We start from the raw sequence: 25,118 nt of genomic DNA, 5'->3' as shown, positions 1-25,118 counted from the left end.
ATAAAAGCTGGCCACCCCAGGGCAACCTGCTGGGTCCCCTTCCATGTGGAAGCTTTGTCCTTTGCTCTTCACTGCAAAGGTCTGTGGCTCCATTCTTGAAGTCAGCGAGACCACGAACCCACCAGGAACCAACTCTGGACACAATAGCATATATTATTATTGTTGTGTTGTTTAGTGTGCACTCATACTTTTTCTGGTGTTAATCTAGGTGATTTACAAGTATTACACCCAGACATGTATTATTATCCCCATTTTATGTATGTGGAAACTAGGACTATAAAAATGAAGAAAGGGGGCCAGGTGCAGTGGCTCATGCCTTACACCCAGCACTCTGGGAGGCCGAGGTGGGCGGATCACTTGTGGCCATGAGTTTGAGACCAGCCTGGCTAACATGGCGAAACCCCATCTCTACTAAAAATACAAAAATCAGCCAGGCATGTCAGTGGATGCCTGTAATCCCAGCTACTGGGGAAGCTGAGGCACAAGAATTGCTTGAATCTGGGAGGTGGAGGTTGCAGTGGGTCGAGATTGCACCGCTGCACTCCAGCCTGGGTGACAGAGTGAGACTTTGTCTCAAAAAAAAAAAAAAAAAAGAAATGAAAGATGTTCAGGATGAAACGGCTGGTAGGTGGCTGGAAGGTCTGTCTACTCAAAGCCTCTCTACGATACTTGATACTGCCAAGGTGCAGAAGAGCCAGGAGGCAGGCATCCAGTGGGCAGGAGGGGCTGGTCCCAGAACTCAGCTTGCCTGGCCCTGCACCAGAACAGACCAGGGTTGGTGTAGCCCTGCTGGGGAACTGGGGAATTAGACAGTTCTAACCTGATGCCATGTGCATTTGCTGCCTGCATTTCCCATGACCACACCCGTATTCTGAGTTCCACAAGCAACTTCTGGAAATTCAGCTCCCTCTGCACATAGTCCGCAGGATAAGAATGTGCCAGACACCTAAAGATGAGGTCCTCTTGGAAGGAATGGGGCATGGCCCTCTAGTTTACTTACACCCCATGCTCGTGGGCTTAGCTCATAAGTCTACTTATGAGACTGGCCTGCTGCCTGCCAGCTGCTGGGGCAGGGCAGCTGAGCCTGCCAGCCTGGCTGACCCTGCCCCAGGGAGCTGCCCACAGTACACTCCCCCAGTCCTTTCTCAGAGGAGCTCCCTCTGCAGCACCTTCTACGTGAATGTCCTTCCTCTGACAGTGGAGAGGACAACAGCGCCCGCTCTCTTTCCAGAGTCTCGAAAGAGATGGTTGAGATCTGGAGGAGTCTGGGCATAGGAAAGGCCCAAGAAATGCAGGCAGCAACACTGCCCATTCCTCCTTGGCATTTTGGGGTGGAAACCTTGACCCTGACAGCCCATACTGCCCTGCTGCCTGCATTCCCACTTTCATGATCACAAGTGGGCCTTGCACACCTGAGGCCCTCCAGGAGTGCTTGGCAGCTGAGTGTTCTGGCCCCATTGCAGGGACTCTCACCTCTGCACAGGGTGCAGCCCAGCAGCTCCTCCTCCAAAGTAAGACTGGAAGTTTAAGTTTTACTCACAAGTCTGCAGGGCCCAAGTCCAAGTGCTCTCTGGTGCTGTCCCAGCCCGAGGAGTCAGCATTTTCCCAGTCATGCCCTCAGCTCTGACCTGCCAGGGCTCCCCAGGATACCAGGCAGCCTGTGGCTACCATGTTGAGGGGAGGGGGCATTTCTGGGGCTCATGAGCGGTTTGGTTTCAGGCTGTATTTTGGAAACACTTCTCTTTAATGAGTGCTACAGAGCACTTGGGTGCAAGAAGGCCACCAAGAGTCTCTGGGTACAATGACCCCTGATTAGATGGAACACTCAGAGAACGGGAGTGAGTCTCTGAATTTTCTAATTCATCAGAGATGCCCATGACTTTACAGAAACAGGGTCTTTCAAGACTTTTTATTGAGGTGTCTGGAAGTCATGTCTTTGAAGATAAAGTTGAGGGGTCTGGGGAAGAAGAATCCTAGAGGAGACATGAGAACAGCTTTGAACTATCCCAAAGTCTGTCATTCTCACGAGCCGGCAGACCAACTCTGTGACTCCAGACAAGGGCCAGAACCCATTCGGAAAACACAGGCAGCAGGTGTTGGTCCCCTGGAGGGAGGTTCTGATGCGGAGGAGACTCCTTAGGAGAGGATGGGAGGTGGAGGAAGTGGAGGAGGAGGAGAGAAGGAAAGAGAAGGTGGGTGTGTGTGTGTCTGAATATGTGTTTGTGTGTTTGTATTATGTGTTTGCTTGATGTACAATTTGTGTATAGTGTGTGTATCTGTGTGTTATATCTGTTTGCCTGGTGTGTGTGCAGTGCATGTTTGGTGTGCAGTGTATGTGTCTGCACAATGTATATGGTGTGTGTTTATGTGGTGTGTGGTGTGTGTATGGTGTGTGATGTGTTTGTACAGTGTGTGTGTATGGTGTGTGTTTGCAGCGTGTGTGGGGTGTGTGTTTGCAGTGTGTGTGGGGTGAGTGCAGTGTGGCATGTGTGTATGGTGTATGTGGGGTATGTGTTTGCAGTGTGTATGGTGTGTGTGTATTGTGTGTGGGGTGTGTGCAGTGTGTATGGTATATATGTGTATGGTGTGTGAAGGGTGTGGGTTTGCAATGGTGTGTGTGGGGTATGTGTCTGTATGGTGTATGTGGGGTATGTGTGTTTGCAGTGTGTGCGGTGTGTGTATATGCTGTATGTGTAATGTGTGAGTGTTTATATGATATATGTGTGGTGTTTGTGTTTGCATGGTGTATGTGTGGCGTGTGTGTTTGCATGATGTATGTGGGATGTATGTGTGTTTGTATGGTGTATGTGTGGTGTGTGTGTTTGTATGATGTATATGGGGTATGTGTGTGTTTGTATGGTGTATGTGTGGTGCGTGTATGTTTGCACAGTGTGGTGTGCAGTGTGAACCCAGTCCACCAAGGGCCTGGGGCCCCGTGGAGGGGAAGACACTTCTCCCTGTGGGTGTGGCTGTAGGGGCTGGGACTGGCATGGCAGTGCTGATGGATCTGCAGGACCCAACAATGGTGCAGCCCCTGGCGGAGCTGTGACATGTCCCACGATGTCCACAAGCTGATAATAGGCCCTGTGACTACACAGGACTGGGGGTGCTGCTGACTGCGCATCCTACAGTGAGGTACCTCATGGCGTGGGCTATGAGGTCAGAAAGCTCTCAGCTGAATCTCTGGCTTGGCCACTAACTAGCTGTGTGATCTTGGGCCAGTTACCCAGCCTTTTACAAAACCTCGGTTTCCTCATCGTAAAACGAGGATAACTGATTTCATAGGGTTCGTGGGAAGGTTCACTGAGACTACACACATGTAGCGCTTGGGGAAATATAGAAGGCAGGGCCTGGCTGTCCTGAGCATGCGTAGCCGGAATCCATGCCCACTGCTGAGTGTTCTGAAGGTCACCCCTGTGCAGAACACCCAGCTCTTGTGATGCTAACAGCAGGTGTACATGCGACTTCCGTTCTAACTGGTTAGCAGAAGTCAGTAGCTGTGGGTCCTGCAGAGAGCCTTGTCCACTCTGGAGCCCCAGGCCTAGCCCCATAGGCTTGGCGCTAGGCATCATCTCTGTCAGGGCTGGCAAACTGCGCCTGCGGCTAATTTGTGTAGTCTTAGAGCTATGAATGTTGTTACATTTTGAAATGGTTGAAAAAGAAATCAGAAGACTATTTCATGACCTACGAAAATTGTATGAAATTTAAATTTCAATGTCCACAAGTAGGGGTTTACTGGGACACCGGCCCATTCATCTACATATGGTGCGTGACCGCGCTTCCACCGTGAAGGCAAAGGAAGTGGTCACCAGAGACACAGCAGGACTGCAACATCTGCAGTATTTACCATCTGGCCCTTGAGGAAGAACTTGTGAAGCTAGAAAACTACACAGAAGAATATGTGAGGATAGAAAACTAGACCTCTGATCTAGATAGGCCCCGTCTCATTCCGCACCTGGCACTGGGAATGGTGTCTGGGAGGGCAGCAGGTGTTCAGGGCAGAGGCTGCCTTCCCGGGTTGCAGGCACCCGAATAGCCAAGGGAGGAAAGGTTCTGGCAGAAACACCAGGACTGTCTTTTTCGGAGGTTGTTTGTGTTTTATTATTTCAGCAATGTTACAATGTGTAGGCACTCAGTAAGGATCATATCTTCCTACCATCCTAACCTGACAGCCATTGTATTTCTCCGTGATGCCTTCAGCTTTTATCTGAGAGCCCTTTTAGGATGGATAACTCACACAGGGGGATCCAAGCCAGGTACGCCTCTAGCCCCAGGTGAAACCCAAGCACCTGCAGCCCCACAGCCCACAGCCTTAGTGGGCCATGTTGCCTCAACCGGACTCAGTTTCCAGATCGGTAAAAACCTAGGCTGAACCATGTGAAGTTCCTAGTAAGCATCGAAACGAATGAATATGGGCAATTTCAAAGGGTTCAATCTGATGGACTATATACCCTTGAAGCCATGATAATTCAAGGGATATAGACTTGAAGCCGTCTTGAGTAACATCATAATTCTAAGATGCCGAGTGGGTTGAGGCTTGCGAGGGAAGAGCTGCTCCCTGAGCGGGACACATAGGCCCACAGGGGACTCAGCCCAGAGGCCCGCTCCAGGATCCCCCAGGGTTGAGGGGGCACAGACCACTCACTGCCTACTCTCCCACTGTTTGCACTCAGAGACCCTTGGTCCTGACACATTTCCTGATGACTCCTTTGCAATCCCAAACTCAGGAACCAGATGGATGCAGAACATGAAACAACACTCCAGTTCCCAGACTTGTTTCATCCAGCACTCACCACCCAAGCTCAGGACCATGTGGATCTGAGTGTTGAGGTACATCTGGTAAACCTAATCCCAGCAAGGCCACAGTGTCCCTGCTCCCCGAAGGTGGCTGCAGACCTCAGAGGCCAAACCACAGCATGCCACAGAGCAGGCAAGCCCCTCCACTTACCTCTCTCTGGGCAACGGCTTGGGCTCAGGGCGGATGGCAGCCATGGACAGAGGTGCTTGCCGGGAAGGAGATGCGAAGTTTAGATCCAAGGAGCCTGCCTTCCTGTGCAGAGGCTCCATCCCCATGGCACCCTGCATCTCGCTCTCTATGGGGCAGGACCCTGCCCTGCCGTGGATGGACAGTGAAGACACTTCGGGGCCCACTGCGCCTTGGAGCAGGGCGTCCACGGCCACCTGGGGGTCATGGGTTGGAGACACAGATGGCGGGGAGCGTGACTTCTTCTTGGTGGATGCTCCGGCTAGAAGCTTCAGGAGCCCACTCTTCTTCTCTTTCTGGGGAGACACACAAGATGGAAACCAAACAGGTGAATGCTTCCCAATGCCCTTGCTGTCAGAGAGAGGGGAATGCATCTTCCTATGTGGAACTTTATTTTTAAATTTCTTATTTTTTTCAGAGACAAAAGACTTTACCACTCACAGCAACAGCAGTAGCCAGGGTACCAACATTTTCTTGCACCAGTTCCCTGAACCCCAGTTCCCACAGGGTGAACCAGTGAGGGCCAGGTGACGCTTGCAGGCACACCAGGCTGTGTTAAAGCAGAGAACCTGGAGCTTTGGGACACCAAATCCTCTCTACTGGACTATGAGGATGCTGGCCCTCTGCTCCGGAGTCAAGCAGTAAGCATGCCTGCTCTTTGCTTTGAAGATTGACATTATTTCTATTTTCCAAGGCTGGTTCCTACATAGACATCTTGAAAAGATAGGCAAGCAGATGGCATCTCGGTTGTAAGATGGGTAGAAGGGTGACAGACCCGTGGAGAATAGTTCCATCGGGAAACTTTAAAGATAACCTTGTAAAGGGGCTCAGAGGAAGAAAACAAAGCTAAGACCAAGAACTCATCCAGGCTGGGCACCGTGGCTCATGCCCGTAATCTCAGCACTTTGGGAGGCCAAGGTGGGCAGATCACTTGAGGTCAGGAGTTCGAGACCAGCCTGGCCAACATGGTGAAACCCTGTTTCTACTAAAAATACAAAAATTAGCTGAGCGTGGCGGCACTTGCCTGTAATCCCAGATACTCAGGAGCCTGAGGTGGGAAAATAGCTTGAACCCAGGAGGTAGAGGTTGCAGTGAGCTGAGATTGTGCCACTGCACTCCAGCCTGGGTGACAGAGCGATACTCTGTCCCCCCCCGCCCACCCCCGACAAAAAAAACCTCATCCAACACTTGTTTTCCTTTCTCTTCCAAAATCTAGCAGAAATGTCCAAAATAGGGCCCGAGGCCCCCAGAGCAGGCCAGCGATGCCATTCTCAGAGGAGGATGCTGCTGACGGGCCATCCCTAACAACACAGCCCTCTCTGTCACGGGACCCTGGCCAAGCCTGGCAACGTCATTGTCTGTGTAGAGGAACCAGCAGTCAATGTCATTTGCCTTCTCCTCCCCCAGCTCTTCTAAGTGGACTCTGTAGGACAGGTGACACGGTTCCTGATGGGACTTCCCGTGAGGCCCAAGCCACGCTGGGCTCTGGTTGTCTAAGAGCACAACTGCTTGGGCCCCAGCCAAGTCCCCCCAGGCCACATACCTGGACTGTTGTTGCAGCGGTGCCAGGGTCTGGGGGCCTGTGGCTGTGGGATACTGCTTAGTGCGGGGTGAAGGGTCTCCACCGGGTAAGGTGTCTAAAGGGACCATCCCCATCACCCTTGGTGACCAGCATTTGTTCCACTGTATTCATTAATCCCACTGCATTCAGAGCCTGTGCCCCCAGGCCACTGCTGCTTATCCAATAGAGAGGGAAGGAGATATAATGAGGGTATGCCCTGGGCAAGTGTGGATCTCCTCTCACAGGTTTCAGAGTGAAAACCCAGCCCCCAACTCCACTGCCTGAGTCTCAGCCTTCGCTCCCCACTTTTCTCAATGTGTTTCCTCCAAGGCTGGACTCATTTTGGAGGTCAGCTGTTCCTGCTTTCAGGCTCTGTACTGATGGTCCATGGGGAGTTCTGGGTGATTTCAGGAGGAAGAGGCGGCCCAGCTCTGAGCCATGCAGCACGGGGATCCAGATACCTGACTCCGCTACTGAGCTTGCAGCCCCCCGGCCTTTCTCCCCTCTGCCTCACTCTCCCTCCAATAACTTCCTGAAGGTCTTGTGCACCGTGCCAGGCCCTGGAGGTTGTGAGCAATAGGAAACAGCCTAGAGCAATCAGTTAGACACGGATTTCGTTGCAGCCCTTCACGTGCTGGCAGCTCAAAGTGCGGTGTTTCCCGAGTCTAGTTCTTAGAGAACCCTTGTTGGCGGCACGACTTGAGGGAGAGTGTTCCCAGGAACACACATTGGGAACTGCTTGGGTAGAAACTAGAAAGGAAAAGAAGAAACCGTGAGGGGTCGGGGGCAGAACCCTGGGATCTGAGTGGGGTGCCTGGGGGCAGGGAGTGAGGAGGCTTTTTCAGGCCACAGCGTAGGCAGGGCATAAGGCCTGGGGATGGGAGACCCAGCAGCTGGGCCCGTCAGCCCCTCCGCAGGCCAGGAAGGAAAGAACTGCAGTACCTGGGGTGGGAACTGGCTCCCCAGGAGGCCTGAACCCACAGCAAGAGTTCTTGATGAGAGGGTGACCTTGCCCCCAGGGGACAGGTGGCGATGTCTGAAGACATCTGGGCTGTCACAACTCAGGAGTGCTGCTGGCATCTGGTGGGCAGATCCCAGGGATGTTGGTAAACATACTCCAATGCAAGGGAAACCCCCATGGCAGGGTTATCCGGCCTCAAATGTCCTCAGTGCTAAGGCTGGGATCCCTAGGTCACAAGGACAGCAGGCCAGGATGCGGGGATAGAAGCCAGGCCTGCCCCAGGTGTCCCGGCGGAGCCCACTCTGCAGGCTCTGAGGCTGCTGGCCACTCCTCCTGGCAGGCAGGAGACCTGGGTGGCCTTGCGTTGCCCAAAGGAAAAGGAATTAGCCTTCTTCTGCCCACCTCTGTTTCCTCTTCCCCATGAACGGGCCTGGTGGCTGTTCATCCCCGTCTAGGCTCCCCTCTAGAATCAAAGCTTTGGAAGTACAGGGGTCGTGTTTGTTTTGTTCACTGCAGTATCCCCACCAGCGCCTAGCACGGTGCTGAGAACACAACAGGCATTCAACACTTGTTTGTTGAATGAACTGAGTCCAGCTGAGGGCTCTCGGGCCCCTTGGGGAGAGCCCTTCTGGCCCCTGAGTAGAGAGGAACTCGGTGGACAGATCCTTGCTCCCAGAGCACGGTGGGCCCTGTGGGCCTGGACGTGGGGTATGGTGGAGCTGGAGAGGCCGAGGCCCTGCTGCCTCACTGCCCAGCTGCTGAGAGTATCTGCAGTCAGGCCCAACCTTAGCTGTCTGCTTTGGAAAGGGTGGGGTGCATAAATGTGATGGATAATTTTCCTGTCTCAATTCTCCAGGATTAAATAAACTGAACACTTAATTAACTTGGAAAAACGCTGATGTCATGGCTAGAAAACCCTCTCCAAAATGTCCACCTTCCAGGACAGAATTCTGCTAATGCCTTAAGCATCAGTTATTACCAATCACTGTGGAATTCCCAGTACTAACAATCGTCATGCTCACGGAATCCATGGAATGTGGAGGTAGACGGTCTAGGCACTTCCCTGGTGGTCGTCCCGTGTGAGGCAGGAAAGAATAGCCAATGGACAGTTTGCATGTGCTCGGGGGAAGGCTCATAGATTGATTTGGGGGACAATACCATGGGAGGAGAAGAGGTTTTAGAGGACACAATTTAGGGCTGATCTGGGCTGAAAGATTATGTTAAGGAAAGATGGATTTGCTGGGTTTCTCCTGGGACTGGGAGTAAGTAAGCAATGTTCACGAGCCCAGTGGGATGTGGATTTGGCATCCCTGTTACGTTTTCCTGACTGCTTTCTTCTGCAAACGTTCCCCCTAGCACTCTGCTGTTTCCATCTGTGGCCTGCACTCCTCTCTGTTGGGGGGATCACTTTCCATTCCAATGACCCTTCTGGATGGCCAGGCTCCAATCAGTTCAGCCTTACAGGGAGAAAACCAAACAGCCAGATCTGTTAGGAACAAAATGTCTCGTTTGCTCTGAAACGTCCTGGCCTGGGCGGGAGACAGATCTGCCGAGAAAGGTGCACTGGTCCTTCCTCCATGGAAGTGATGGGCTGCTGTCGCCCTGCTGGGATGTCCCTCTTCTGGAAGGCCCTCCCCACCACCCAGTGCCCTCAGCCTGCCCAGCTTCCCCCTCCCCTTCCTCCAACACATCCTGCGCCAACCACACTGCTGGGTGCAGACTCTGCAGGTGTGGTGAAGGCCCGGCTCTGCATCCCCACCACCCGCGTTTTGTTTCTGCACCTTTGGAAGGGTACCATCTGCCTCGCTGAGCTGCTGAGATGACAGATATAGCAGCGCTTTTAAAGGACTAATGCATCTCATCAATATCTGGTGATTATGTTGCTGTTTTTATAATGTGTTTACTCATCTCTGAATATTAAATAGTTTACGAAATACCTAGGACCTAGTTAGTTCCCAATATATTTTTGTCAAATAAATAAAATGAGATTCCTATCCAAGACCTCCACCTGCCTTGCCTTGGGAGAGCACCCGAACCACTGAGGGTCCCTCAGCTCTCCCACTCTGTATACAAAGAAACAATCAGGGAGTTCTACAAAATGTAAAATGTGGGCCCCACCCCCAAAGATTCTGCTTCTGTGGGTCTGAAATGAGGACCAAAAAATGATTCTGATACAGAACATAGGAAGTGATCAATTAGAAGCCAATGGTCGTCATGCAACTCGGTAAGTGATTTCCAGATGACAAAGAGTAATGTCAAGACACAGAGAAGGGGTCAGCTCCTTGGGAAAGTGAAGAAAGGTTATTGAGGGTTACTAACACCTACTCAGTGCCCCAGCCAGGGACACACATGGGTTGAAAGCAGGGCCCTACAGTGCTGGACTTCTGGCTGGAGCGCACACACAGATTCTGTGGACCTGAGCTATCTGGCTGGCTCCAGGGAAGCCCCCACCTTCCCAGACACAAGGTGAGAAGCCAGGTGCTGGTAGGTGTGTAGGAGATCAAGGGCCAGGGAGGGCCAGGGACTGGAGGCCTGCGATGAGGCTGTGCTGCAGCCCTGGCTCTCAAGATCTAGGTGTGAAAGCATCCCTGTGCCCAGGCACGGAACACTGTCATGTTACAGAAGGGAGAGCTTATGAGTTATATCCAGAAAAAGCCATGTGTGTTTGTGTGCTTACACACTCACACTCACACACACAGCCTGAAGCCTGAAATCAAGTTGTACTCCACTTTAAAGAATCATCTAGAAATCTGATATTTAAAAAGGAGAATTTTGAAGGCGTTTATTCATACTACACTCTATATACAGGAAAACTATAAAACATTATACAAATGGTAAAGTAATAGATTTTTTTGTTGTGATTAAGATGGGGGTTCCTCTAGGGGCCTTAACTGTTTAATAGAACATTAGTATAAAAACTTGGCAAAAGCAATTGAAAGCTTAAATTAAGATTCAGTGCCAGTTAAAGGTCAATTAAAGGTTATGGAAAATTGTCTCTGAAATTTTAAGGAGCCAAAGAGAATACAATTTGATTTGCAAAAAGCAACATTAAACAGAGATACAAGTCATTTCATGAAAATGAAGTAAACCTGTACATGTGACCCGTAAGTGCACATTTATGCAGTTGCCTTCTTAATTAAGCCATGTGGAGACAGGTGGCTGTCCCACCACTTCTTTCAAACAGATTTCCCATCTTCATTGTCTTTGCCTCAGGCAATATTTAAGATCAGTTTGCATTGGTTGGGCACACACCAAACGCTGGGTCAGGTACCATGGGAAGCAGGTAGAAAGGGACTCAATTTGCAAAGTTAGCCATGAGAACCTCAATCTGCAGAACCCTGCACATGCTGCGCTACACACGCTGATGGGTTACGTACTATTTTCAGCACCAGAAGGGGAGCTAAAAACTCACCAGCTTTGGGAATAAAGGATTGAACACAATCGTACACTTTAACTCCACCAGGTACACACAAAGACGTTTTTGTGAGCTGAGACTGGGGAGATAGTGGTCACTGGGTAGAGATGTTCAGACACAAGTGGATCCTCAGAGGCCTGGGAGCACCTGCAGACTGTCCCAGGAAAGCACAGAAATAAACAGGGCCTCGACTGTTGATACCAGGTCCCAGGGCAGGCAGGGTCAGAGGGAGACAGGGCAGTACTTCAGTTTTGTTATACCCTTTTCTGTTATTTGATTTATTGCATCACATGTGAGTTTCTTTTTAATTTAAGAGGGGAAAAATAAAAAGGAGAAAGTTGCAATGTTGTTTTGAAACAATGGTACTAGATATGATGGACCAGGGAAGCTTTGCCGTTGATTAGCTGATAGGGCAGGAGGCAACTCCACAGGAGGGGGTGGGCCTCAAGAGCTGGGCTGATATAGGGATAATGAAAAGGCTTGGGCTGGTGAGTGATGTGGCCCAAGGGAGTGGTCAGAGGTGTGGAACAGGTAGATCTAGCAAAAAGCAGGTGCGGGCCAGAGTGTGGATGGGCCGAGGGTTGAGGTGCCTGGTGAGGTAAGAAAGGCCGTGGGATGACCAGGCACAGTGGCTCATGCCTGTAATCCCAGCACTTTGGGAGGCCAAGGTGGACGGATCTACCTGATGTCAGGAGTTCGAGACCAGCCTGGCCAACATGGTGAAACGCCATCTCTATCAAAAATATGAGAATTAGCTGGGCATGGTGGCAGGCGCCTGTAATCCCAGCTACTTGGGAGGCTGAGGCAGGAGAATCGCTTGAACCTAGAAGGCAGAGGTTGCAGTGACAAGATCACGCCACTGCACTCCAGCCTAGAAGACAAGAGCAAGACTCGGTCTCAAAAAAAAAAAAAAAAGAAAGACCAGAGGATGGCACACCTTGGTGCCTCTAGGGCCAACTGAGGAGGCTGGGGTTGTCTGGTGGACGCTGGGAGCATCCAAGGAGCTGAGACAGAGGTGGAGGCACAGGGATAGCGGGGGTTGTGGGGGACTTGAAGGCCATGCAGTCAGCAGTATGTGGCCCTGGCTGCAGAGGTACTTCTGAGGAGCCAAGCCAGCTGAGCAGGGGATGGTGGGGCTGCTGATGGGGACAGTCACAGGAGGAGTTTACAGGGAAGGCAATCCCAGCACCTGCAGCCTGGGGAGGGGACAGGCATGGAGACAGCAGGTCGAAGGACTGTGACCTCATGTGGCACAGCTGGGTGACAGCCACAAGAATGTGCTCTGTGCCTGCATGGCCAGGGACTCCTTTGTGTGTCCAGCCTTGACTTTATACCAAACTCTATGCGAATTCCCACCCTCTAGCAATCTGTTGAATAACAGTATTTTGGCCGACACAGCAGATAGGAAGTCAAAGGAAGCAAAATGAGTTTTAAAAGACAGTCAAATAGTTCTCATATGCCACCTCAACCCATAGGCAGTCAGGAAAACAGGCGGAAGGTGCCAAGGTCCTGCAGGGAGGCCTGGCTCAGAGAAGGGAGCACCTTTTCTTGCTGGGCACCGACAGCATAAGCTCCAGTGGGACATCTAGCAAGCAGTGGGCGAGGCTGGAACCTGGCCAGAGGCCTGGGACATGTGAGAGGCACCGCTGGGGCTTGCAGGAAACTTTAGATATTTAGAAGAAAGAAACAGGGACTTATCTTTGTTGAGTCTGGCTCTCGGGTTGCAAGTTATACTTGGAAGTTTTTTGATTATTATTTTATGTTTGGAAATTTTCCTGTCGGAGATGGGGAAAAGGTAATAAAAAGCTGTGCTCTGTTAAAATTTTAGTGGGGAAAGGGCACCTCTCTGATTATGCTGAAAATAGCTACTGGAAGAGCACAGGAGGGTTTATAACAATATAAATATGCAACGCATGTTTAGAGAGGACAGAGGAATAGAAGATCTACAATGAATAAAGAGGAAGAAGTGAACGAGATAATTAAAAGAAACAGAAAAATTGTGCACCAGCTATTGGGTATTTTAAACATTAACATGCATCTTCAAAAATGCTGCCCTTGCCAAAGACAGAAGATAAAGAAAATTGGTTCATGAAAATAGCAGGGAACGGGAGGCAGCAGCCAGTGAAGTGCTGAGCTATTGTGCTTCTCTAGCTTGTTTTTGGTGGAAGACGTGACCGCCGCATCGTGTTGCTCTCTTGCTGTTATCAGTGGTGAAGCAGTTGTTCCCTGCCTTTCTTCCTGCAGGAGAGGAAGCAGCCAGGGGGAGGGGGGCGGTGCCCGGCAGGGACAGGGAGCTGAGGGCATCCTTGTTCTTGGAAGCTGAGCCCTGGGCATCAGGATTATTACCATATACAGCACCCAAAACGATGGTGAAGAGCAAAATGAACACTGCTGTCCCCCTCTTAGGGGTCATGGCCCCGGGCTGGGCGTGGGAGTGGGTTTGGATGACCGGCCAAGTTTACCACGGTGTGAGGGAGCTCCTGAAACAAAAGAGACTGACTCCCTGAGGAACTTCAAGAAGATAAACAGCCACGGCACGGTGTTCCGCGGGAAGTGCGTGATGCTGAGACAGCTTTGGCAACAGATGGAGCTGGGTGTCCCTGGTATTTATTAGTTGGCTGATCTTGAACAAGTTCCTGAACTGCTCTTAGCCCCACTTCCCTCATGTGTAAAACAGACTACATAATTATCTAAATATAATGATAATTATTACTATGCTGAGACCTATTTCTTGAGAGCTCACTATGAGCCAGGCACTGTCCTAAGTCTTGCCCATACATTCATTCACTGAATTCTCAAAGCAGCCCTGAAGAAAAACAGGCTCTGAGATGCTAAACAAGAGATACAGGGTAATCAACTCAAAAGCTGCACAAGCCGCATTCAAACCTGGGACTTGCTGAGGCCAAATTTTAACTGTGACTCTACTGCCTCATCGTGAAAATTAAGCAAGGCAATGCACATGACCCCAGTATGCCATTCAGTAACCGAAAGGCATCCCTAGAATGCACTGTTGAGATCTGAGTCTGTTTCAGTCATTTTGTAGGTGAGCACAGAGGCATTCACATACAATGACCATTACCAAACTCCAGCAGTGATTCCGTGATGATAAAACAGTGACTTGGCCAATTGCTCATCAACCTTGTGACCCGGGCAGGCACCTTGCTCCTCTGGGCTTCCTCAAGACAGGATTCTCATGGTAGCAGTCGTCTTGGTGCAGAGGGGAGGCTGAGGAGTGACATTTGCAGAGCACACAGCACAGCGTCTGCACTTAGTGTGCTCTCTGTAAGTGGCAACTGTTTTGAAGGTGCTTTGAGGCACAGCCCGCCATCCACGTGTCCAGCCCCTTGGCTGCTTTGGTTTCCTATTAGCACAGCCAGAGTGGAGCGATGAGCACACGTTTAGCTATTTGCTCAAGAGGGAAGACGCAATGGGACTGGACAGCCAGCTACGCATCTACAGCCTTCTGGAAACTTCCCGAGCAATAATAGGCCGAGGAGGTTCTCCAAGTCCTGAAATAGCCCAGCCTTGACCAGTCACTGAGAACATATCAGAAGCTCCAAACTGGAGGAAATACACCAGTCTCTGGCCTGTGGGCAGGAACGCTGCCAGAAGCATAGCTGCAATAAACTTGTTTTTCTGTATTTTGCTCAAACTCAGTTTGCTGAGTGGAAAGCACAGGTGCACCCTCCAGCTGCCAGCAGACACAGCAACTGTGGTGACAGCATGGCGACTGGAGCTTGAGCACAGAGAGACCTGGGTGGGGGGACCCTCGCCACCCAACCTGACGTCTGCAGGGCCCCGGCCTCCCCTTCACCTCCCCATTGAGACGTTCCCCTCTCATGGATTTCTTGACACGTCTTAGGGTTTCTTCTCCTGCCTTTCTGAACAGCTGTCAGATTCTTTTTGGCAGCAGCAGGTGAGAAATGCCCTCAGGCTGCCTGTGCCTCTGTTTCCCTATCGGTGTCCTCTTGCCTGAAGCAATGACACAGCTTGGCTCTTCAGTTCTCCCTTCCGTGGCTGAAGCATCTCAAACCCAACTCTCCAGTGAGCTCCAGGCCTTTTATCTGCCGCTTCTTCTAGACATTGTTTTAAGACAGAAACCACACAAATCAAACCATCCACAGATGCCCCAAGCTCCAAGCTAGAGAACAGCGAACCGCCCTCCATGAGGCCCCAGCTAGAGAGAGAGCCAGAGGTCATAATGTCCCGGGTCCCTGTGCCCAGGCAAGCAGCCAGGTGAGCCCAGGGGATCCAGGAGGAGAGGAGGGGAATGAGGCCAAGACAGAGGCTAGGAGCCTGTACCCAGTGTGCTCCACCCCTCCACATGCCAGTACAGCATTGTTCGTCTCCATCCTCCTCCTCCTCCTCCCACACAGCAGCAGAGAGCACCCCATGGCTGCTCGGGATGACCTCTACCCTGCGAGACTTCCTGAGTGACAAGTGTTGGCTGCCCCCGGAGACGCTAATTCAGCCAGTCTGATGTCACCTCCCTATGACCTTGGCACCCTCAGGACTAACAGGGGCTGGCATCTGGACTCCTCTCCTTGTTACTCTCTTTTTCTCAGCCTCATGGCCATCTTAGCTGGCTTCACTACTCACCAGCCATGCACCCTTGAACAAATGCCTTATGTCTTCTGTTCAGTTCTCCCATCTGTAAACTGGGGATAGCGACAGCACCTGCCATAGAGAGTGGCTGTGGGGATCAAACGTGGGCCTCAAGTGCTGGGCACCTGGGAGATGCCGCCTTGCCTGCTCTGGTCATCAACAAGGCTACAGTACAGATGTTTGGTGCCATGCAGATGTTGGGCACAATGCCTTCTTTTCTGAAAGCAGATGTCTTAATGTGGGTGATATGCAAGTGTTGCTTTCTCACTATGTTGGAAAAGAAAGTATCACCTCTCAGCTAAAGGAGAAGTGCCAGGATGGGGTCTTTTCCTCTAGACAATTGTCCTCAACCCACAGCAGGGTTGAAACCACCGCTTCCCTCAGGCTGTGATGACACGTGGCCTCAGGGGACATGTTACCTGCATACCACTGGGCTGCAGAGGGGCTGTTAGCAAAACGGGGCTGGGCTGGAGCAAGAGCTCCAGGGAGATCCTCGTGCTGCAGGTGGGTTAGGTGCTGCCATGTGAAGGCTCTGAGGGCAATGCATCCCGGGGTCTTCATCAGTGGTCTGTGGATGGTTTTGGGGGTCTGCGAAACCCATAGAATTGCGAAGTTGAGAGCAGTGTGGATAATTGGCTTTCAGCAGGTTCACAAGGGGGTTCATTCCCTCCTTCCTAACGTCAAGAAAATGATCATTTAATTCATTTTTAAAAAATGAGGAGACAAAAGTGCAGGGCTCTGCCTGTGGGAGTAGAGCCCTGAGCCCCGGCCTTGGGCTGCGGAGTCCTGTACGGGCACGCCTGGCCCTGCCCTGGCCGCTGCTTCCTCTGCCCATGAGGCCAGTGGGAGCTGGACATCCCGACTCCCCACGGATAACAGATATGGTAGAACTTATTTTCGCACTTAATTAAAAAGTACCAAACCGGAGGCAGCTGTGCCAGACAAGAAATGTTCCTACCGAACTCAAGGAAAGAATGATAGGTCACAGAGCTAAAAGTGAATCTTAGATCATGTGGCAAATTGTATTTTCTAAATACAGCCACAACACTGTCTCTCTACTCACTAGCCCCCCTCTACAAAAAGACTTTGGCACTCCCCTAACTAAGTCACAGGACTGTGTCCCCACCCTGTGTGCTGGGCAGACCTCTTGTGACATCCTCCACAAGCAGGGCTCAGGGGAGATGCCACTGTGTGACCCTGAGGCAAGGTCAAGGGCAGGCCATGCACTCACTCTCGGAACCCAGTCGCTACATTGTGAGGAAGCTTATGCTGTTCACGTTGAGAAGTGTGTGCTAGTGCTCTGACCTGCAGCCCGGCCAAGGTTCCAGCCAGCAGCCAACACCACCCGCCAGACACATAAGCCAGCCCACCTCCAGGAGGCTGCAGCTCCCGCCAACAAATCTTGAAGCCTGCAGGTCCTCTCAGCTAAGGCCTAAACATGGTGGACAAGAGGCAGCCTTCCTGTCATGTCCTGCCCCAATTCCCAACCCACAGCATCCCTGAGTTTCACAAAGAAACTATTGTTTTAAGCCACTGAGTTTTGAGATGATTTGTTATGCAGCAAAAGTAACTGGAGCCGGTTTCATTCTGACCTGTCATGGGCTTCCCAGGGCTAGACCCAACCTGTATGATAGGCCTGTCGCATGGCCTCTGGGCATGAAGATCTTACCTACGAGCTCAGACTCTCCCCCTCTCCCTTCCCCATCACACTGTATTTTTGATAAACAAGTGTGGGATGGAAAAATGAAAGCGCATTCCAACAAACTTCTTAGGAAAAGTTGACAGAAATATTGGAAGCATGTATAATTGTAGGGATACCAGACATCCAAATAACACAGGAGAAGAATTCTGCAAGGAAAAATGCGAAGGACTGAACCTCAGTATATTTTCACGGACAGCATGAAGACATCTAGATAACCGAATACAATCAAACCAAATCACAGGGTCTTAAACGCCAACAAGGTACCATCTCACACTGATGGGGTGTTCAGAAACTGGAAGGCCCATCTTGATTTAAAGACATAACTGGGAATTGAGGGAGAAGGATTTTACTCAAAGGACACATTTTCAGACAGCCTGGGGAATCCAAACAGTGCAAGTTTGAATGTATCATAGAGACAGCTAGACGGCTTTATGGGAACTGGGAGAGAGAAGGAATGAAAAATACAGTGGTAGCCAGAGCTGAAGTGTGAAACTTAACAAGGCTGTTAGGTCATAAAAAACGCACTAGAATCGCCTGCCCCAAAGGCTGCCTCCAATCAGGCAGCTCCTCTCCGGCTGCAGAGCTCAAAGGCCTTGGCAGGGCCCCTTCTCCTCTGTGGTGGATGGGACACTCAGGGACCTCCTCCCCAGGGTCTCTCTCAGCTTTCTAATCATTCCAGTAATATTTCATGAGCAGTGGGGAGAGGTGAGGAGGAGGCCCTTGTGGGAACCCTCCAGCAAAGGCAGGGCAGGCTCTTTCCAGCAGGTCCACACCAAGGGTGTGGGGCTGCTGCACTTGAACGCACATGTTCCCCAAAGTCATGTCAACCCCAATTCCCAGTGTGATAGCCTTAGGGGGTGGGGTCTTTGGGAGATGATCCGGTCGTGAGAGCTCCTTTGCCCTATTGACCATGTGAGGACACAGTGAGAAGGCGCCGTCTATGAACCAGGAAGCCAGTCCTCACCGGACACCGAATCTGTGGTGTCTGGATCTCAGACTTCCAGCCCGCAAAACTGTGGGAAATCACTCCTGTTGCTGACACCCCTCACCAACACACACACACACACACACACACACACCCCCATCTGTGGCATTTTGTTACAGCAACTCAAGGGACTACAATAGGCGCTGTGACCCCAATCCCTTTAACCACCCTCTTCCTGCTGGGAGAGACTCTCCTGGTCTCACCCCAGCATGTGTCTGGCAGGAGGGGGCCTCCCAGCCCACAGCTGGTAGAACTCTTTGCCCTTTTCAGGACTTTGAGGTTGGGTTGGGGAGATAAGAATGAAGGAGCCTCCAAGGACAGTGGCTGCGGGGAATGAATGATTATGGTGGGCCCATATGCCTGTCACTTTTTTCATGGAGGGCAGGGAGCAGCATGGTCTTTGGGCGTGAAGGCTGTGCCTGTGCAGGAACGGGGAGTGACTTCCCCCACTCTGGGCCAGTTCCTGACAGTCACCATGTGAGGCTGTGCAACCCCGGGGGGTGCAGTAAGCTTCAAGGATTTCCAGTTCTCCTAGGGCAACGGTCATTCAGGCCAACTGTCAGAGGCATTTGAACCACAGCAACTCCATCTTGAGTAGGGGCTAGGTAAAATGAGGCTGAGACCTACCGGGGTGCATTCCCAGACAGTTAAGGCATTCTGAGTCACAGAAGGTCAGCACAAGGTACAGGTCATAAAGACCCTGCTGATAAAACAGGTTGGAGTAAAGAAGCTAGCTAAATCCCACCAAAACTAAGGTGGTGATGAGGGTGACCTCTGGTTGTCCTCACTGCTAAACTCCCATTGGCGCCATGACAGTCTACAAATGCCACGGCAATGTCAGGAAGTTACCCGATATGGTTTAATAAGGGGAGGCGTGAATAATCCACCCCTTGTTTAGCTTATCATCAAGAAACAGCCACAAAAATGGGCAACCAGTAGCCCTCAGGGCTGCTGTCTATGGAACAGCTATTCTTGTATTCCTTTACTTTCCTAACAAACTTGCTTTCACTTTACAGACTTGCCCCGAATTCTTTCTTGCGGGAGATCCAAGAACCCTCTCTTGGGATCTGGATCGGGACCCCTTTCCTGTAACACAATCACTTCCTAACCATGTGTTTGAGGCTCATGGAGAGCCCGAGAGCTTTAGAGGAAAGTCCAGTATCCTTTAGCCTTTGACATGGTAGAGCCAGGCTTCACCTGAAGGTCCAAATATCTTGTGTTCTAGACCTCATTGTATGAACTGTCTGAAGAGTCTGATGGGATTTGAGTACTACTACCTCCCCTGGGGCTACCCAGTACCTCCCCCTGGGGCTACCCAGTACCTCCCCCAGGGGCTACCCAGTGCCTCCCCCAGGGGCTACCCAGTACCTCCCCCAGGGGCTACCCAGTACCTCCCCCAGGGGCTATCCAGTACCTCACCTTGGGGTTACCCAGTACCTCCCCCAGGGGCTACCCAGTACCTCACCTTGGGGTTACCCAGTACCTCACCTAGGGGCTACCCAGTACCTCACCTAGGGGCTACCCAGTACCTCACCTTGGGGTTACCCAGTACCTCACCTAGGGGCTACCCAGTACCTCACCCAGGGGCTACCCAGTACCTCACCTTGGGGTTACCCAGTACCTCCCCCAGGGGCTACCCAGTACCTCACCTTGGGGTTACCCAGTACCTCACCCAGGGGCTACCCAGTACCTCCCCCGGGGGCTACCCAGTACCTCACCTAGGGGCTACCCAGTACCTCACCCAGGGGCTACCCAGTACCTCACCTTGGGGTTACCCAGTACCTCCCCCAGGGGCTACCCAGTACCTCACCTTGGGGTTACCCAGTACCTCACCCAGGGGCTACCCAGTACCTCACCTTGGGGTTACCCAGTACCTCCCCCAGGGGCTACCCAGTACCTCACCTTGGGGTTACCCAGTACCTCACCCAGGGGCTACCCAGTACCTCACCTTGGGGTTACCCAGTACCTCCCCCAGGGGCTACCCAGTACCTCACCTTGGGGTTACCCAGTACCTCACCCGGGGGCTACCCAGTACCTCCCCCGGGGGCTACCCAGTACCTCACCCGGGGGCTACCCAGTACCTCCCCTTGGGCCTACCCAGTACCTCCCCCAGGGGCTACCCAGTGCCTCCCCCAGGGGCTACCCAGTACCTCCCCCAGGGGCTACCCAGTACCTCCCCCAGGGGCTACCCAGTACCTCCCCCAGGGGCTACCCAGTACCTCCCCCAGGGGTTACCCAGTACCTCCCCCAGGGGCTACCCAGTGCCTCACCCAGGGGCTACCCAGTACCTCACCTTGGGGTTAGGCACAGCTGTCAAAGGACTGACACACACATGATCTCATTTGATCTCCACTTGGCCCCCTTGGGGCACTGTGCCCACAACCCCACTGTGTCTGGAGAACTTCGTGCTGCAGGTGCTAGCAGGCCTGGTGGGGGCACAGCTGAGTGGAGGACTCAGGCAACAGCTTATCTCTCGTAGAGGCTTCCCCAGCCTTTGCTATGCTAATGAGCAAATTTTAAATAATTTCATCTTAGTTTGGTAAGAACACTTAACCTGAGATCTGCCCTCTTACAAGTTTCTAAGCATATCGTACAGTATTACTAACTCTGGGCACAGCCAATCTCCAGGACTTACTGATCGGCAGGCACACAGTTTCAGCTGAGCAAGAAGAGTCAGCTCCAATAAGCTAAATTTCACCGCAGGAAGTTTTTGGTTGGCCTAGGGCTCTTTTGTTGATGAAGGTGAAGCTTGTGAAGATGTGGAAAGAGAAATGAGTTGCTTAAGGTAATCAATATCAGCATAGCCCAGGGCAGAGCCAGCCGGGCCCCAGAGTGCTGACACTCAGTCACTGTTTCAGAGGAACCAGGAATTCAACCAGGTGATTCTGCCCCTGAGGAGCCATTTGGCAACATTTGGAGATATTTTCAGCTGTCACAGCTGGGGTGCAGCAGTGTGCTACTGGCACCCACAAGGTAGAAACTGGGATGCTGCTCGACATCCTACAATGCAGAGCACAGTCCTCAAAACAGAGGATTATCTGGCTCCGATAGTGCCAAGGTTGAGAAGCCCTGGCTACAGGGCAGGTGTCAGCCTCTGTGGCATGTGTCCCTGTCCCCGCCCACAGCCAACTGTATGAAGCAGAAGTAGGTGGGTGGCTTCAGCGCTCCAGGCTGCCTCTCGACCCATTCCTCTCCCAGCTTTTGCTTTAAGACCCAAGAAGCTGCAGGTACTAAATTCTGAACAGCTCCTGGAAGGCAGGGGGACTGGTAGCCACCTTGCATGGGTTTGCTTTGGAGCATGAGGAGGTGGAGAAATGAAGAATCCATCTGGCAGACACAGTGGTCCTGTAGCCCTTGGAGATTTAAGATAATACTGAAGCCGGGCGTGGTGGCTCACGCCTGTAATCCTAGCACTTTGGGAGGCCGAGGCGGGTGGATCACGAGGTCAAGAGATCAAGACCATCCTAGCCAACATGGTGAAACCAAGTCTCTACTAAAAATACAAAAAATTAGCTGGGCGTGGTGTTGTGCACCTGTAGTCCCAGCTACTCAGGAGGCTGAGGCAGGAGGATCACTCAAACCTGGGAGGTGGAGGTTGCAGTGAGCAGAGATCGCACCACTGCACTCCAGCCTGGTGACACAGCGAGACTCCATCTCAAAAAACAAAACAAAACAAAACAAAAAACCAAAAATACTGAAAGGTGCTATTTTAATGTCTGTGATTCAGGGAGGGGTGCTGCCCTTCCCTGTTGGCTCTGGAGGGTTGCTGGAGTATGAGTGAGTGTAGAGTTTGGCGCACACAGGGCACTGGCCCTGGGCACTTGCTGTCAGTCCTGCTGTGCTTCCTGTCCCAGGGTGTGCAGGGCCTCGGGTCACTGGACCCATCTGGCCCTGCCCCACTGTTTCCTGTGACGGTGGTGAAGTATCTGTGATGCTTTGGAGAAAAGTAAGGGGCTGGCCCGATGCTGTCCAGGGCAGACCAGTGGGAAGCTTCTGGAATTTCACCTGCATTCTCCTCCCCTGCCGAAACCTGGGTAAGTCTGAAGCAGGGACACTGTGCCAGTGGCTATAAGCCCCGTGCGGTTCGGACTGTAATCCCAGCCTCAGGCCAACTGAGGGCCTCGCACTGCTGCCGCCTGTCCCCAGGGATCATGGCCTGCTCTGGACTGCCTAGGTTCCCATCAGTAGCGAGCTGCATCCACAGTGGAAACAGCCCCTCCCTCTCTGTTAGGGGGAGAGCTTTGTTAGATGCAGCTAGCTCACACTTACAGCCCAAATGGCTCACAGAAACCCACAGGGGTTTCTCCTCTCAAACAGTCTGACACATAACTAACTGTCCAGCTCAAAACTTCACCTCTTTCTCCCACTGCTAAAAGGACTGCCGCAGACAAATGTGCCCACACCCACCTCCCTAGAGAGCCACTGCATGGCTTACACCTGGCCACACACAGGTGTGTGCTCTTGTGCCACCTGCGTCTTCTGAACACCTGCAACCTTCCTCAGCCCGGCCCAGACTGTGCATCAAATGGAAACCATGAACCCCCAAAACCAAAGGTGAGGAGGCCACACAGAGGCACAGAAAGTGTCCAGCACCAAAGCCCCTGTCATAACCTCACTGGCCTCCAGCACCTTCCAGGACAGAGTCTATAAAGACTTTCTGCCCCTGTGGGAGAGCAGCATTACCCTAGGGGTAACGACAGCACTGCTGATGATCGAGGGGCACAAGGAGAGCGGTTCAGGGACACCCCAAAAAAGAGACAGCCTGCGGCTAAGGTGATGGCTGTGCATGGGGGGCTCAGAGGCCTCTCAGGCTCAGTGTTACAGGGGAGGAGGTAGCCTGAGGCAGGCAGGAGTGGGTGGGGTGGGTGGGTGGCTGAGTGAGCTGGGCACGGCAGCAGGACATGGCACGCTGCCTCCTCCCTCCACCTAGGACACATATGCTCCCTCATCCCTCCCCCTTGAACCTTGTTTGTGCTTTAGGTCCCATTCAGAAACCATCTTCTTTGAATCCCAGATGAGCAGTTAGGGAGGGTTTATTTCTCTCTCCTCTCTGTCGCTCTAATCCTGGCATGGCTCTGTTGCTCAGGCCTTCTTTATCACCTGTATCTGCTATTTTACCTCCCCCACAGCCTCTCCAAATACAATAGCGGCTCAGACCTCATTGTATTTGTCTCGATTTGGTGCCAAGTGCTGATGGGGGCCTCAGAGCACGCCCTATTTTGAATGCGATGTCAACTTGTGCTTGGTAACCGGCCACAAGCCCGGGCACAGCTGCCCATGGCCAAGAGGCTCTGGCTCTGCAGGGCCCAACCCCAGCTCCAGGCTCCCAGTGGTGCCCAGGCGTCGAACGGGGCCAGCCCAGGCCTGTGTGAGGCGCTCGTATGTCCAGGCAGGAAGCCGCTTCCCTGGGAAAATCCATCACAGAGCTTTGCAAGAGTTAACTTGAGTTAATGCTGTTAAATGAGGGGCGATTAAATGCCACGCTCTCAGTTCTATTCAGATTCCTTGGGACTCAGCATCTGAAAGGCTGCAACACCATGTGACCCTGTCTCCTTGCCATCTCAGCCAACACATTATCTTTTCACTAAGGTAGGAAAGGCCCCACGAGTTGGGTAGAATTTATAGCACCACATTCATTCATTTAAAATTGCTTCAAAGGAAATTAGGCCAAAGGTAGGACGGACAGAAATAAGAGGCTGGAGCAGCGCTGCCTGCCCTGGGATATGTCTGAGTGTGTCACGGCCCTGTCCATTAGGATAACTTTGCCATGTGTTGGATTTCCAGCGGGACTCTGGCTGGCTTTCTGTAGGACAAATACAACACAGCCGTAAATTATTAGATCAAATGGAATGCATTCAGATGAAATCTCTGTAAAATCTGGCCTCCTTCTGAAGGATGTCTGGAATGAAACAGGAAAAATTAAACACGCTATTATTTAGTCAGGTATGGCAAGCTCACTTCCTGAATTTTTTTTTTTTAAATGAAACAGATGGATGGAAATCGCTTCATTCAACCAGAAGGCAGCCGCAGGTCGGTTCATCCATTGGATCGGGGTTTCTGAGGCAGCAGCCATAAATCAAAGCTCTTCTTTCCACAAGTCCTTCCTGCTGGCTGCCAGCTTGCCAAGCCCTGTTGGGAAGCCCCGCAAGCTCTGCAGGATGGTTTGGATTTCCTCTTTCTGTGCTTCTTAAGGAAGACTGCTTCCAGGACACCCTGCGTGCACACCGGCCCGAGACCACCGAGAGTGCAGGTGAGGAGGGCCCAGGAGGCCCCTGGCCGGGTGCTCTCCTGCCACCGTCTTGCTGGAGCAGTCCAGACCCTGGCCAGGCGGCACCTCCCTGAATAAGTGCCCTGATTTGGGCTTTTATTCCTATCTGATTTTTAACCGGGGACTGCTCCTACATTTCTATAAGGAGCTGCCACCATGAGGTCATAGGTGGTTGTTAATCACATTAACAACTAATTAATAATAATTAACAATCTAATTAATAATTAGAAAAGGATGGGAATTTGAAAGAAGCTGAGATGTCAGAATCCAGGTGCACACTCTGCTACAGGGCCACACAGTGCAGGGGGCCCAGGACTCTGCTTCTCCCTGAATTGCCAATATAACCATGGAGGAAAATGGCCTGCTTCAGACCGAGTTACACGAACTGCTGTCCACACAGCCCCTGCCTTCTAGGGAACTGCCAGGCATCTGTTCTTCCTGTGTCTGCACAGTCTCAGCAAATAGAGTGTGGAAAAAGTTTAACAAGACGTGCCCCATGCAAAAAGGCAGGACAAGCTGTCCAGGGCTGTGCATTAGTCGATCTCCTATGGCTAAGCTCTAGAGTCCATCTTATTGGGTATGTGAGGCTGAGACAGCAAGGGGGTGAGTAGAAAAGAGAGAGACTTAGACCCCGCCC

The 25,118-nt window shown here is 51.9% G+C and overlaps 1 protein-coding gene across 2 annotated transcripts in view; it reads right to left on the bottom strand.

Moving 5' to 3' along the window:
* SH3RF3 (SH3 domain containing ring finger 3) overlaps positions 1-25,118 on the bottom strand; it is a 369,865-nt gene that overhangs the window by 8,540 nt on the left and 336,207 nt on the right. For both annotated transcript variants that reach the window (XM_063648534.1, XM_054475806.2), the window contains one exon: positions 4,949-5,280. In XM_063648534.1, coding sequence (XP_063504604.1) covers positions 4,949-5,280 — 332 coding nt within the window. The remainder of the gene's footprint in view (positions 1-4,948; positions 5,281-25,118) is intronic.

The sequence above is a fragment of the Pongo pygmaeus genome, chromosome 12 (genome assembly GCF_028885625.2).
Source record: "Pongo pygmaeus isolate AG05252 chromosome 12, NHGRI_mPonPyg2-v2.0_pri, whole genome shotgun sequence".
In the NCBI taxonomy this organism is placed as follows: Eukaryota; Metazoa; Chordata; class Mammalia; order Primates; family Hominidae; genus Pongo; species Pongo pygmaeus.
Note: the sequence above shows the minus strand (reverse complement) of the source record. Positions and strands in the feature narration are given on the sequence as shown.